We start from the raw sequence: 15,182 nt of genomic DNA on the forward strand, positions 1-15,182 counted from the left end.
ATTGAAAATATTTATGCCTGTGTTTGCATAGTAAAATCCAAAGCAAGTTCTATTTTCAGAGTTCTTAATGGCATGTGATCCATATTTCACTGCTGTGAGTTTGAAAATCACTTCCATAAAGCAGAAGGCCTCAGTAGGTAACAACACACTGTTGTGTATTTATAAAGAACCAGCAGATGAATTTTACTTTTTAGAGCTCATATATAGTGGGAGAATTCATGCCTCAACAGGCAGCTGATGGGGTGTCGAAGATTTTGCTTGATAGTAGATATATTGACATAGTATTATTTATCTATTCCAGTATTCTAGGCTATCCAAGCAGTATGGAATGGAAATCTACCTGAAGAAGGAGTTCCTCCAGTACACGGGGTCTGTGAAGGAACGAGGTGTACTTTACCTTCTGATGTCATTGCCTCAGGTATGGCAAAATGTCAGCGTTCATAAAGAAATAGATTAGCTCTGCTTCATGAAAATGGAGCAAAGTTGAAGATAAATTTGCCTCTAACCTCCATGGAATCACAGTGTTTCTTGTATTTAGAATCATTGTACTGAACACAGCATGTGAACTGAGATAGGTCTGAATGTAAAATACTGCTTACAATTGGCTGATCTGCTGGTGGAATTCTTAAAAATGTTTGAAACAAAAGCTTGCAAAATGGGAACATCGACATTTTCCCAAGACATTAAGATGCAAGTGTTTTTATGTGTACTGTAGTCCTGATATGTTGAAACCACCAAACTTCTGAGTGATGATGAAATTGAAATACAATAAGTGATGACAAAGATCTAGGTCACCAATTGATTTTGTAATGAATTTCAGTTTTCTTACATGAATAGCTTGTTTATCATTTGTCATAGGAGGTTGTTGCCATTGTCATAGGAGTCTCTGCAGTAATTATTATAATAGGCATGAAACAGCAGCCCAGATCAGTGGTTATTCCTGCCTTTTGTAATAATATAAATTAAACCTTCTGTTAAAAGGAAGCCTGAAATGGAATTATTTCATACAGGCAAAGCAGAGATATCAGCTCTGAGGGATCAGCTTCTCTGTGATCAGTTGGAGTTTTTCAGCTTTTTCCAGTGGAACAAGAATTGAACCCAGAGGAGTGCAGGCACAGGGGTTGATCTTGTGCTGTTTTAGCTTTGTGTGTAAACCCTGAGATCACACAGACATGCACATACTGTACCCTAATATCACAACTCAATTAGCTGGTAATGGGAGAAGAGGAAGTCAGATCATTAAATGATCCAGGATCATACGGAACAGCAATGTGACGTGCAATAAGCAACCCTGTTTTTCAGGAGCAGCAGAGGAAAGGGGTGATCGTGGCCTCGGACAGTAACTTCTCCATGGCAGTGGCTTACCACGCCGCAGAGCTCCGTGTGCCCGTGTTTGTCATCGTGCCCACCAGCACGGCGCCGGCCCGTGTGAGGACGTGCCGCGACTACGGCGCCATGGTCATCTCCTACGGCAGCGCGGCCAAGGACGCCCAGCTGCACGCCCGCAGGCTGGCGCAGGAGAACGGATACCTCTACCTCGAGGAGTGAGTGCGAGCCGGCCCGTCACAGACATCTCGTTAGCTGCCTGCACAGCTCCCTGCAAAAACAATTAGTTCTGTGAAAATGTTATCACAGCTCGTCCAAATGCTCCTCATCCCTGGATATGGGCAGCTGTGTGTTCCCAGGCACAGAGCGTGTCGTTGTGTAACAGCTGGGGATGGAGACCGAAATGAGACACTCTTCTCTGCCCCTAAATTAGGCAGACTCTGTGATTAGGGATCTCTATGGCCTAATATGATAACGGCTGTAGGTTAATTCTTTAGGAACTCTGTCAGAAAGCATTAAGGCTAGTGCTCATTCCTGGTGTCTATTTGAAGTTAGGTGGGTAAAAGTTAATCTTTAATGCAAAAGGTTCCATGGGATAATGTGGAGCAAGAGAAGGTTAATGCTCTAAGATTTTCACATATCTGGTGTGAGGAACAAAACCGATACTGCCTTGAAAAAAAGATGATTAGGAGGCTACATCACACATACATTTAGAATAGGTAATGTTGACCATAAATCTAAATTTGAACTGTTTGGGGTCACTGGACAAGGCAGATCTAACAAAAACATAAATAAGACAGGCAAAACCACTCAGAACTGATACCTTTTTCCTTTTCTCTTTAATCTCTGTAATCTGTTATGCATTCCCCCGCCTCCCCCACTTATGTTTTTACCTTTCTTCAAGAAAGATTTCCAAAAGCACAGAGGGGTGAGTCATTAACAGTGGTCCCTCTGATGCCCTGAGCTGGAATGTTACTGTCCCCTTACCACTGCTGCTCCTGTGCAGGCTTCATTCTGCTCTCGGTGTTTGTATGGCATCTCCTGCAGGGAGTGCCCGTTCCCCTCCAGCTCCCAGGCACTGCTGCCTTAAACACAGTAATGAGGAGTGGTGTTGCCTGGAAAGAAGATCCCAGAGTGAGCAGAGCAGAGGAAGTTCTCACTTCTTTCCCAGCTGGTGTATTGGGAAGGCAATACTGCAAACTGTACTGTTAGCTCTGCCAGCAGCCAGTGACACCCAAGGCTGGTTCATGTGCCTGGCCTGCCACCATGGGCACAGTCTTGTCCCAGACAGGGATTTTCAGTGGAGAATGAGGTGCTCTGAATCCCAAAGAACTTTAAGCACCTTAAGGCTCCTTTGAAAACCACGTTTTTCCATAACTTTGTGGTTTCCAAAATTCTGTCAGCCATTTTCCAATTGATTTTAACTCCCGGCTGGCTTGCATCAGCTATCGTGTTCACACATAAGAACAAAATTATTTTATTGTAATTTGGTGTTTAATCTTCCCCTCTTCCCTAAATAATGATTTCTGTTACAGAAGGTAGATATTCTCCAGGTTCATGAAACTCCAGGGACAATGCATGTGTACAACTTCAGCATCCAACACTGAGGAAATCTAAATGTACACACTACCATTAGTAATACTAAAGCACTCTGATTTATTTCAGCTTTCAGGTTACAAGAAACAGAGTTGTTCCATCTGTGACTATGTTTAATTAAAACCTCACAGATGCAATTTTTCACTGAAAAAAAGGAAAAGGAAGAAACCCCCCACTTCATTTGTGAGCCTTTTCATAATGGGATATCTGAAAAATATTTTGTTAGGTGTAGACGTGGAGAGATTTCCCAGTGTAATGCATGCCTTTAGGGACAGCCAGTCTTCTCCAATGTGGGTCTGACACACATTCTTGTCACTTGCCAAAGCTGTTTGTAAAATACCAGCTGATCTCCCAAGTGTTAGAATGGAACTTCTGAAATGTCATTTTATTTCAGTTTAATTCTAGCTTGGATACAATCCCTAGCAATTTGGGCTCTGGGTCTCCTCACCCAGTAATTCGTTGTGCCCTTCCTGAAGCAGACACTACGTGTCTGCGTTTGGCTGTACCTGCAGTGATGCCCTGCAGCTGGGTGTGTCATTGTCAGCTCTTCCCTTTGCTTCAGTGCAATTAAAATACTGTGTCATGTAAATGACCATGCAAGAATTCAAACTGATGAAGGACACTTTTTACTCAGTTGCGACTTCCTGGAAAATCCCAGGAAGGAAATGTGATTTTTCAAACTGGAATTCAATCATTTACTCTGCCTAATTGCTGCCTAGGTGCCATGAAATTTTTACTAACTATAGGGCTCAGGACCTCATTATAAATGCAATGTGACTATTGCCAATAACTAATTCAGGACCTCTGGGAGGATGTGAGAAAGATCACTGTGAATCAGGGAGGGAAAGAGTGTTGCAGATGGAATTACACACCTTCCTTCCTTGAGAGTCCATTTTTTTCTTGTGTAAGTCCATATCTAAATGCGGATCAAACCTGATCATTTGTGATCTGGTTAGTTTGTTACTCTATCCAACAAACTCTGACCCCTTTACTTGGAACAGCTAGGAAGAGAACCTTCTAGCTGCCACACCAAAACTTCATTGGAAAGCTAAAACCTGACAGCCCATCTTTGATTGCTGATGTATCACACATTTCAGGGGGCAAATATCCCAGTTTCTAGCTCTGGCTCAAAAAATGCTTGTTTCAGTCTATAGTCTTTAGATTTGTCTGCCCTGTTCCTTCATTTTGCCTCGATGGCATATGATACTCAGAGATACGTTTGCTTTCAAAAAGCAAAAGTTATCAGTCACAATGCAAAGAAAATCACCCATTATATTATAAAACCTGATGGCTGATCAGTGAACTGATGTTTCAACTGGATGTTAGCAAGGAAAACACAATGATGAAATGTTAATTCAAATTACTAACAGCTCTCCCTGCCCATTGCAGTCTCATTTGGACAGTTTGCAGTTGTTAGAGAGGCTTTATTCCTTCACTGAATATCCCAAGCCTTCATTCATTTTTGCAGCTCCCCTTTTACCCCATGTAACTATGGCAGAGGTGGCTCCACAAACTCAGATCAGAATCTTATTTGGGAATAAGTCTCCAGAATTGTTCAGGAGGCCAGTAATAAATTTTGTCACCTATAAAAAGGAAGAGAGAGCTCTTTCAGCTATCTTCTTGATAAAGACAATAAATACAAGGATTCAGTTACTCATTCCACCATGACTTCTTGCCTTTGTCCTTGGCTGTGCTGCAGGAGTGGAAGTTCATTAATCCTGTCCTTTCTTGTGTAATTATATAGACCCCTGCCCTGAGGAATTTTCTGTGCCCTAATATGTATGTGAGGTAACTTCTCAAGGGCCTTGGTCTCCTCCTTGCAGGAAATCTGGGCTCCTACACTGAGCCTCTCTGTGCCTGTCTAACAGTAATAAAAAGAGTTTCCTAGTACCCAAACATCCTTGGGTCAGATAAATCAAGTACAGTCATTGGATCTATAATTCTGTTTGCCAGAAAAAGCAGAATGTACAGAGAGCTCATATTTCTTTTCTTATATGTAGCTCTACATTTGCATCACTGCTAACTTGTAAATAAAATGCAAACCAGCTTTTAGAAATGGATCCAAGCCAGTCATGTGACTGTAGAGTGGAGTTTTCTTCAATTTGTTGATGCTGCTTGTCACTATTCTTGAAGCTAAATTTTCCTGAAAGTATTTTACCAGTGAATATTCTGGCATGACTAAATGCTTCACTTAATGCAAAGATATCAGATATTGGCCCTGCACTGTGAAAAGACAACTCTAGCAATCTGTTTGGTATTTGTGAGGTTGAACACACTGCTTAAATCTCATGAAAATTTCCATTCATCACAAACACTAAATCCACTGATAAGTAAAGAGGGGATTTCTTTTTGAGGCTTTGCTCATAGTTTGGACTGCAACATTTAAAATTTATGAAGCTGAATGAAATGATGGCAATGGAAACATGACTTCTCCCTGCCAATTCTGTAAATACTTGATAACAACGGGAGTTAAGTGCTCTTCAGTCTGGAGACTCTTTGAGGGGCTTGTCCACAGCACAAGTTTTCTCCCAGTAGGCAGCAGCATGCTGTGGTCCACCTGATGGCACCGTCCTGCCTGCATCACCTCCTCCCCTCATGTGCTGCTGATTTACTCTCACATTTATCTTTTTCTGCTGAGCAATGTCTTGAAAGTAGTAAATTGAATTATTACTGTGCTGACAACTGTGACCTCTGTGTGCCCTTCCTTCCCCCAGGGAGGACAGTGCTGTCTACCTGTCAGGCCTGGGAACCGTGGGGCTGGAGTTGTACGAGCAGGTGCCAAAGCTGGACGCAGTGATTTTCCCTGCAGGAGGCCACTGTGGCTTGCTGGCAGGGTCAGCTGCTGCACTCAAACACCTCAACCCACATATTTCTGTAATTGTAAGTTGCCTTTCACCTATTAAGCATTGTGTTTGGGTGGCTTTCACCACAGCTGTTTACAAAAGACACTGGTATCTAGTGACACTTGCAGGGACTGCCTGTGCTGGGGACAGGAACTATCTGATGCCACGGGCTTTGCCTCAGAGAAGACCCTGTAAGAACCAGGGAAGTTCCTGTCCCTTGGCTGGATTTAAAAGTGTGGGAAGACTTTTCCTAAGCAAATAAAATCCAGTTCTGTGTTTTGAAATAACTTCTTACAGGAAAAATTTGGTCCTAAGTAAGCCACAGGATAAGTTCAGTGGTGGCACGGTTGTTTTGCAACTCGAAATTAATTGTTAGTCTGAAGAGGAACTTTCTGTAGGTTTTGCTATCCACTTTGGTGGCAACTTGTGTTATAACTGGTTCAGTAAAAAAGTAACAACACCTCTCTTCCTCAGGGAGTTGAATCTGAAAGCTTCCCAGTATTGCAACAGTCCTTAAAAGCTGGCCACCCCACTGACGACCAGGCCTGCAACAATCACCACTTCTATGGAGGTGAGAAAATGCCATATACTTTCGGCGGTAAAATAAAGGTTGTGACAGATTTCTCCAACTATGTTATTTTCTTATGATCTCAGTTCAAACATATTTTAGGGGGCTTCTCTGAAGAGTCAGAATTTAGCTCAAGCTGTAAAAGCAGCTTCTTCCAGATTTCCCCCCTACCCTGATGGGATAAAATACTATTTCCAGTGCAACGAATACTTAGAAATATGAGAGTATTTATCTGAATATTGTGCTCACACGCAGCATCTAAACCAGTGGAGTCAATGAGAAAGCTCTTGTGTAAAAGATTAATTTGGGAAAAAGCAGGAAAATTATGAAGTGCTTAAATATTTATACCCAAAACTGTTCTCAGAACAAAAGTGTTCATAAATGGTACAGTTGTTTCCATATCATTTGCTTAAAAAAACCCTCAACTGTGAAGCAATTTAAGAACATCCTGTTTGCCTGACGTTCAAATCTCTGCAAGTTTTGGATTAAATGGGAGTTTTATGAGAAACTTCTAATTTCTCTTGGTTAGCTCTGCACTCTTAGCCAGCTGTCCTGCTGGAGCTAACAAGCCCAGTGCTATTAGCTGAACACTAAGCTGAGCTTAGCACTGGGCTTCAGGGTCACCCTCACACTGCAACAATGCCAGTGAAGTATCAGAAGTTTCTTGAAGGGGTCCAAAATGGCAAAATCTTTGAGATTTGGTCTTCCATTACCAAACACATTTCTGTCACATAAAAAAAAAATAAAAATCAAGCAACTTAAGGTCATGCAACAGCAGTGTGCTGCACTCATTAAGGGCACAAACCAGTCAGGACTCTAAAAAATGTTGAACATGTCAAAAGCAGCCAACTTCATATTTTTGTCTTTTGAAATCTGCAGATGTGAGTGGAGTTTGCTTTGGCAGCAATTCTTTGCAGCTGACTGGGAAGCTTGTGGATAAAGTTGTTGCTGTGAGGTAGGTGAAGAAAAACAGTGAAAGGAATAATACTGGATGGACAACGTTGTATATGAAAATATGTTCTCTACCAGCAGGGTGTGGTGGTTCTGCATGTGCAGTGCAGAGCAGGTTGGCAGGAGCTGCCATCATGCAGACACTGGGGGAGTGTGGGCATGGGGTACCTTTCCTTCCAAGAGGGGCACTGAAGACTTTGAACTCAGACCTCCATACCACAGAATCACAGAATATCTCAAATTGGAAGAGGCCCATGAAGGATTATCATCAAGTCTAACTCCCAGCTCCTCACAGGACTACCTAGAACTAAGTGATATGACTAAAAGTGGCGTCCAAACTGACCCTTTGGCCAAAACTTCACCTGCCACCACTACCTGGTCATGCTCTGAGTGTAAAACTTGTCCTTGTGTTCTACGACACTTGAAGACAGCCCTTGACAACCCTCTTCTAAATCTTCACAAAAAGGCCACATTTGTGGAGTATACTTATTAGTAGGATGTAGGTAATATTACTAGTAAAAAAGCCATTCTGTCTTTCAGTTACTAATGAGTCTGAGATGTACATCCACCCCTCACAGCACAGCATTCCGTAAGACCACCTTGGGGCTCTAGCTATCTGGGTGGAAGGCAAGAGCCCAGTTACACAGAAACGTATTATCTTCTGGTTTGGGGAGCTCTTTTGATTTGATTTATTTTGACCCAAGTCTCTTGCTTTCAGGGAGGAGGACATCCTCATTTCAATGCTGAGGCTGCTGGAGTATGAGCGAGCCACGGTTGATGCAGAAGGGGCCATCGGACTGGCAGCACTGGTGGCAGGGAAGCTGCCTGAGTTGAAGGGTAAAAGGTACAGCAGCTAATTGCAAACAGGGAACTGTAGCAAAAACATGGGATTGAGGACCTAGGAAATGGTGAAAATCTATTTGTTTTATGGGTGATATGGCAGCTTCTGCCCCTCAACTGGCAAGGGGTTCATCTGTGGCAGAAACTTCAGACTGACTAGACTGGTCACAGGTGGTAACATTGTGCTGAATCAGACAAATGCCAGCCTGGAGACCTGACAAATCTTGTCCCTTTCCTTGATTCTCAGATATTTGGGGAAAAAGCAGTTACAGCTCTATGAGGCATTGCTGCACCTGCCAGGACAGTTTCCTGCTCTTGTCAGCCTGTTGTCTCCTCTTGTTCCACTTGTGGAATCCAGCCCTGTCTGTGGTGGGACAGGAGTTAGGCTGTCTGCTGCAGTGACCCAGTGGCACCTGCCTCCCAGTCCTGAGAATTCTCCACATAGTCAGGGGGATTATCCTTGTGCTGGTGTTGAACGTGTGGCTCAGTGCTGCCTTGTCTCTCAGCTTGAGGGCTCAGCACTTCAGTGGATTGAGCCTTGGCTCAGGTATGAATCAGCTCCAGGATGTATTTAAACATCCACGCTCTCAAGACAAAATAAAATTTCTAGTGCACAGCATTGTACACTAAAATACTGGTGAGGCAATTCTTCAGAAGAGACTGACTGTACACACAGAGCAGCAACACATTTCAGTACAGCTAAAATAAAAGGGAAAATGCAAAGGTTTGGTCTCAAAGAGGTTAAGTTTGACTCTGCAGAGAGAGATTTTCATAGACTAATCATGTGGATCTCTGGTTGCACTTCAAACGTTTCTGCACTCATTTTTCAGGGTTGTGATGAGTTTCTTCAATGGTTGCAGCAAGCCTTGAACATACACACTGTCTGATCAGTAAGAGGCTGAAGCTTAGAACTTCCAGGGGAGAATTATGTCAAATTTTTAAAACTTGAAACCTAGCCCTACAGCTCTCCAGCTAATTATCTCTAACAAAACTCAAGTCTCCAGGAAATGAGAAATGAAAGCAACCTTTCAGACCAACTAAGGCAGTCAACTTCTACCTGCTCATAATGATACCGAGGGGCAGGAGCCCTCTGACATGTAATACTTACTGAGGAGAGGTTCTAGCAGACCTTAGGCTGATGCTGATACAGTGTTTATGATGTATGGTTCCTTTAGGCAGGGAAGCGCTGATCAAAACTCATATTTTTCTATCTGTTTTCAGAGTGGCAGTTGTTATATGCAGTGGAAACCTGGAACTACATTTACTGCAGCAGTGCATAGCTCGTGCCCTGACCCTGGATAACAGAGTGTGCAGATTTTCCCTTGTGATTTCTGACTGCCCAGGAGATATGGCAAAGCTTCTGGAGATTTTGGCTCGGGAGGAAGCAAGGTAAATCAGACTAATAGTTGGGCAATATAATCACAGACTAGCACAAAGAGATTATTAAAGATTGGGAAATGTTTCCAAACACCTCTGAAGCCAAGTCTGTAAGTAATTAATTAATCAAAGGGTTTTTTTCTTGTTAAATTGAGAGAACTTTTTATTTCCTTCATTTTTGTTCCAATCTGAAAACACCTTTGTAGCTTAGAATTGTATCTAATAATGAAAGGAGGAAAGAACACTTACAGAAGCTGTTCTGCAGTGACAAGGGATTGTTGTGATCTCTAATTTGTCCCTTATTTGATCTAGAGTTTTGGATATCAAACAAGAACGCACATTTGTGACATCTGAGCTCTTCACTGTCGAGGTAAGATGAAATGCAATTTCAGTTTCTCTAATAGTACTGGCCTCCCCTGGTTCATTCTGTGTTCCTGTCTCTTAATGCCTATGTTGAAGAAGTCCAACAGAGTGTGCCCAGTGTCAGAGATTATTTCCTCTGCGTTATGCAGCTTCTTGCCAAACACTTAGCAGGCATATAAATAACACGGGACCAGTCTGACCTGCTGTTGCAACACCCTGGTGAAGTACTCCAGGTTGTATTGCACTGCTGCTGGTATGAACCCTCCTGACACGTGTGGCAGGATGCTGGAGGAGGTGAGCAAGCTGCAGCATCCATCCAGAACTTGAAGAGCCAGCTGTGTAGGCTGGCTGTAATTGTCTGACATGTTTGCCTCAAAGCAATGTAGAGAACACCCTTACTCTTAAGGAATCTTCGTTTTTAACTGGAGACTCAGTTTTGTTTCTCATCCAGCAAGAGCACAGAGGAAAGCCTTTGTTGAGTACTGGATGCAGAAACAGTGATGAGGTGTTACCAGCTAATGGTGTCCCTTAAAAGGACCATTTGTCTCATGGAGTATCTTTTATTTCAACTGGTTTGGCAAAGGTGTGGTCCTACTGATTTCATGCTATCGTTGTTCAGATCCAACCTGACTTAGTTTGTGAAACCTCAGGTGCAAGTCAAATTAGAGATCTTTGCTAAACAGGCTCATAATTGGGGTGCAGAAATGTCACTGGGTAAGCAAGTTCTTTGATTTTGGCTTTTAAATTTAATTTCCCACCTGGATGCAGAAGCCTGCTCAATATTTTCCCTTTCAGATTTAAAGAAGAGGTAGATTCAAGATCATGATAGTACATGATATCATCAATACTCTCAGGCATCTAGGACTTAACCCACACTGTTCTGCAGTGTGCCTCAGTGATAGGCCAGCTCACTGCTTTGGGTCATTTGGAGATAGTGACCCTTGCTGCACGAGGTGCAAAAATCCCTCTGAGTGACTAACTTAACTCTGGAAATGCTTCTCGCTGAAGGCTAGATTCAACAAAACCTATAACTCATAAAAAGTTTTCAATGCCATTTTTATGGAGTGAGGCTTGTATTTTTTATTCATGCTATTAAGTAAATTAAATTAAATCAACTGTCTTAGGTGGGCTTGGGTTGCTTTTTTTTAAATTTTGTTCAGGGTTTTTTAAAATTTGTTTTGGCTTGGCTTTTTGGGTTTTTTTTTAGTTTTTAGTAAATACAGGCCCTGAATGAAAACAGTGCCATGTGCTATTCTCTGCACTTTGAACACAATGTATTTTCACTGATTCTCCACTTCAAGAGTCTGACAGCATTGTACAAAAAGGCTGAAGGGAGGAATCTGCATCCCTGAGTAATTTAATTGGATATTGGATTTGCATGATGGCTGTCAGTCAGTCTGGGAGAGGCCACTGGATAATTAGATGTGAAGTACAAAGTAGTGACCCAGACGTACAGACCTTTGCAGGCAGATCTTGTCTGGTGAATCTAGAGGACTGTGAAGCTTTCTTAGAAAATTAAAACACATGCAATCAAAAAGGGTAAAATATAGAGTTTATATATAAGCATCAAAATGAATTTGCTCTCTCCAGGTACAAGAAAAAAAATACATATTTTCATAGTAAAGCTAGTACCTATCAGGGATGTTTTGGTTTTTTCTTTGTTGTTTCTAAGAGCCAAAGGCCTGTGTCATCAAAATATTTTAAATATTTTTATGTAAATCACTGCACATAGAATAAAGCATGAATTTGAACGTGGTTCAAGAACCAAAATTTCCACCTCATGTTGTACTGGTGGTAATAACCAGAAAGGCCTTGCAGCTGTACCCATTTTATTCTGACTTTAACATGTACTTTTGATTGTGGATACAGATTAGGTGTTTGACAGAACAGAACAGCAAGCGTAGATGCTGATTTGAAACACTAAATCTGTCCTGTCAAGATTATTGCCTCAGTATTTAATCATCCTTTTAGATTTACCCTTTTATCTCTAAAGAAGAGAAACTTGGCTTCTATTCATTTATCAGGATGATAGAGCTGCTTTGGTTGGGGTTTTTCATTCTAGTGAAAAGCCTTTCTAGGTTAGTGTTTGTTCATCTAGTGCACACTTGGAACACTCTGAGGGAAGATCCTTGCTTATAGTCTGATTTTATGAAAAAGTAAGGACTTTCTAAAATGAAATTTTATGTTCAAACTACACTTCTGGAAAAAAGATTTCTGGAACATTTTACTGGCAAAAATAAGAGATTTTTTTAAACTAAAAAGAAGGAAGAAATACATCTATATTAGAGTAAGCAGTGCCTTGTGCAGAGGGATCAACTGCTTGTGTTCCTTGGAATATTATGGGAGTTTCTTTGGGATTCTTCCTGCTCATACCTCCAATTTAGTTTCTCTTCCCTTGTGACTCATTCTGGATTTCTTTCTCACAAAGGACTACACCCTAATTCACTCTTACCCGACTGGTTAGGAAGCTACTTCCAAAGTCCCTATTCTGAACTGGGTAACTCTTAGCAAATCAAATTACCAGTCTGGTAGGCTTCACATTTTACAGCTGTTGAAGGAGGTGACATGACTGGGAATTTTTAGACAGAAAAGAAGATCAGAGCTAATGAAAAAAATCATGTGGTATTACCAGTTAACTGGATACAGAGATTGAAAGGACTACCCAGTTCATGGGGGGAAGCTGCAACTTGCTTCTCTGAACTTGCTCTGCTCTCCATCAGGAGTATTCCTCAGATTCCATTGGGACAATTTATCGTTTAAATTACTTCCATCTGTATACCTCTTTAAAACCATTTAAGTCCCTTTAATTTCGTATCACTATTGGCTCAGAGAGAAGTCAATGAGCAAAATCAATAAGCAACTTAATAAGGTGAGGACATTCTTTGCTATAAAGTAGATCAGCCCCTTGCCTGCTTAATAAGTGTCTAATTTTTGGACTAGGGCAACCGAGTTGAAAAAAATATCTTTGAGCTCATCAATTTTCTAGAAAAGTCTTCTCACCACTGAAAGTAGAGCATAATCAAACTGACAGGTCCAGGAGGGTTCTGTAAGGTCTTGAATTGCTCCAGCAGCTTTTCAGTGAGTGGCTTTTGCACTGCAGTGGTGGCAGTGCTCCCTCTGAGCTCACTCCTGTCTGACGTCGTGGTTGTCTGGTCTGTTCACTTCAGACCTCTTGGGAGCTTCACTATGCTGTGGTTTTGGAGAGCTTGGAGGAGACTGGCTGTAAAAAGAACATCCACCACTTTACTTCTCCCTCTTGTCTGTACATGAAAATACTAAATCATAAATCAAATATTTCCTTTTCTTTTCAGTAACATTACACATTCTCCCAGTGGTGCTGGAATTCCTGGCTTAGTGTGGTGTAATACCTTTTTTTTCTTATACACTTCACTCACTTCAGGCTAGAACTCAATAAATTATTTTAGTCTGCTCTGGTCAATTTGAATAAATTTGTTTGGGCCAACTTGGATTTTGTAGAGGCTGGAAGGGAATATTTTAGATTAGAGTCCCCAGTTGCCAATATTCCCTGTGAAGCAAATACATAGGAGCAGGCAGCTGTACAGCTAGGATGTGCAGAAGGATGCTATCATTCCCAAAGTATTTCCTGCATGACCCTGGGCAAGGCTCTGTTTCCATGTTCCATTCCCCAACTGCAAAGTAGGGACAATGGGAGTGAGAAATTCAACTTTCCACTTCTGAGACCCTCCAGAAGAATTTGGTCATGTTCTTCAATGGCGTTCCACAGCAGACTGTGGTACAGAGCAGCCTGGCCCAGCTGGAGAGTGAGATCCTGCCTCTGGGGAGGCCCTCAGTGCTCCTCCTGGATTATTATTACCTGCCTTACATAATGTGGTGGCAGCTTGTCCCTGCCCATGCTCACCCACCTGAATGCACCAGTTGCCAAAAGATAAGGGCTCAGGTTGCACAAGCAGCTGACAGCTGCTGCACTCTTTCTCAAGCATTCCATTGCTCTGACCTTGGGGACAATCTGGCAGCTGATCCCCAAACCATCAGCCGAGCTGCTGTTACCAGATAATCTAGAATGTGAAGTAATCTACACTATGTGTTTACCATATAATTCAGAAAATTGACTAGTTGTTGATTTTTTTTTAAAAAGAAACCCCTTTTTCTAAATACAGAAGTGAAACTAGTGTACATAAAGTTTTTATTCTTAACTCCAGTGACTTTCCTGCAAACAAACCTATAATGTTGCTAAATGTGGTGTATCATGAATACTAAGTTATGCAAATCCAACAACAATGGCTTAGGATGATGAATATGATTTCTAGAATTAAAGAAGCAGGAAACAAAGGTTCAATGGATGATTCACAGACATAAAGAACTGCACTATTTACTTAGCATTAGCTTTACATGGAGCTTGGAAAAGCACAAAAGACTGAAATCTCTTGATTCAGCAGTACTACTCACATTTCCTCTGCTCTCTAACATCAGCTCAGCATGCCCACCCACTATTTTTATTTGCACACACAACCTACAGATAGTAGGCATCAGGGAACTGAGAGGCATGCCAAATGCATTTTTAAAATCTAGGAAAATACGATCTACAATGCAAAATACCTTCATTATGAGAACTTGCAGTTAAAAGGGAGTAGAGGTGCCCACCCTATTCAGCATAGAACTTTACAAATGTCATCCTTTTGTGAAGTTATGAAATCTCTCTTTGAAATCAATGTAATTCCCAAGAGTATTTGGATTTAGGCATCTGGATTTGGGTGTTGCACAGCAATAACTTGTAATCAATTTTTTTCTTTAATTTTCTTTAGCCTTTGTCCTTCTTCTTCAATAAATTTCCAGTCATTAAATAAAACCCACAAGCCATTAATATTCAGTGAAATCTCTTCTGTCCTTAATTGCTTGTATAGTTCTGAGGCACTTACTCTTAGGTCATCGATAGCTATGAAACCTCCTATAGCGAGTGGTTCTGGGGGGCTTCTGCATCCCACACAAAATGTAACCTCATAAACCTCCCTAGGAATGTGAGAGTCGCCGTGTTGACACTCACGTAAATGATGTATCCCAGGTGAAGCAAGCAAGAGAGAGCAGTTTGTGGAAGTAAAACTGCAGTGTAAATTGGCATTATCTAAGCAAGAAAGTAAATTCTTGCCTTCCTTGCTGCTGAGATCTGTGGCTGTCCTGAGGTGTTGTGTGATTCTCTTTTCACTGGATTCTCTTTCCTGCTAGGACCAAATGCTCTCTGTTCCCTCTCTTTGACAACTGTGAAAAATCAGGTGAATTTCTGGAGTTGTTTGTTATCACTGCTGTTGCTGTTCCTACTTTTATGATGCACTACAGCATAA

General features: G+C 41.6%; 2 protein-coding genes across 4 annotated transcripts in view; one reads left to right on the forward strand and one right to left on the reverse strand.

Annotated features, from left to right (window-relative positions):
- The window catches only part of TMEM254 (transmembrane protein 254), a 76,603-nt gene that overhangs the window by 45,627 nt on the left and 15,794 nt on the right, over positions 1 to 15,182 (reverse strand). The window lies entirely within an intron of this gene.
- The window catches only part of LOC136364293 (L-threonine ammonia-lyase-like), a 32,590-nt gene that overhangs the window by 12,549 nt on the left and 4,859 nt on the right, over positions 1 to 15,182 (forward strand). For 2 of the 3 annotated variants that reach the window (XM_066324138.1, XM_066324140.1), the window contains 8 exons: positions 302 to 418; positions 1,303 to 1,544; positions 5,637 to 5,802; positions 6,240 to 6,336; positions 7,213 to 7,288; positions 8,003 to 8,128; positions 9,346 to 9,513; positions 9,814 to 9,871. In XM_066324138.1, coding sequence (XP_066180235.1) covers positions 302 to 418; positions 1,303 to 1,544; positions 5,637 to 5,802; positions 6,240 to 6,336; positions 7,213 to 7,288; positions 8,003 to 8,128; positions 9,346 to 9,513; positions 9,814 to 9,871 — 1,050 coding nt within the window. Of the gene's footprint in view, positions 1 to 301; positions 419 to 1,302; positions 1,545 to 5,636; positions 5,803 to 6,239; positions 6,364 to 7,212; positions 7,289 to 8,002; positions 8,129 to 9,345; positions 9,514 to 9,813; positions 9,872 to 15,182 lie in introns of all 3 variants that reach the window. The other variant, XM_066324139.1, reaches the window with a different exon arrangement.

This window comes from Sylvia atricapilla, chromosome 8 (genome assembly GCF_009819655.1).
Source record: "Sylvia atricapilla isolate bSylAtr1 chromosome 8, bSylAtr1.pri, whole genome shotgun sequence".
Classification (NCBI taxonomy): domain Eukaryota; kingdom Metazoa; phylum Chordata; class Aves; order Passeriformes; family Sylviidae; genus Sylvia; species Sylvia atricapilla.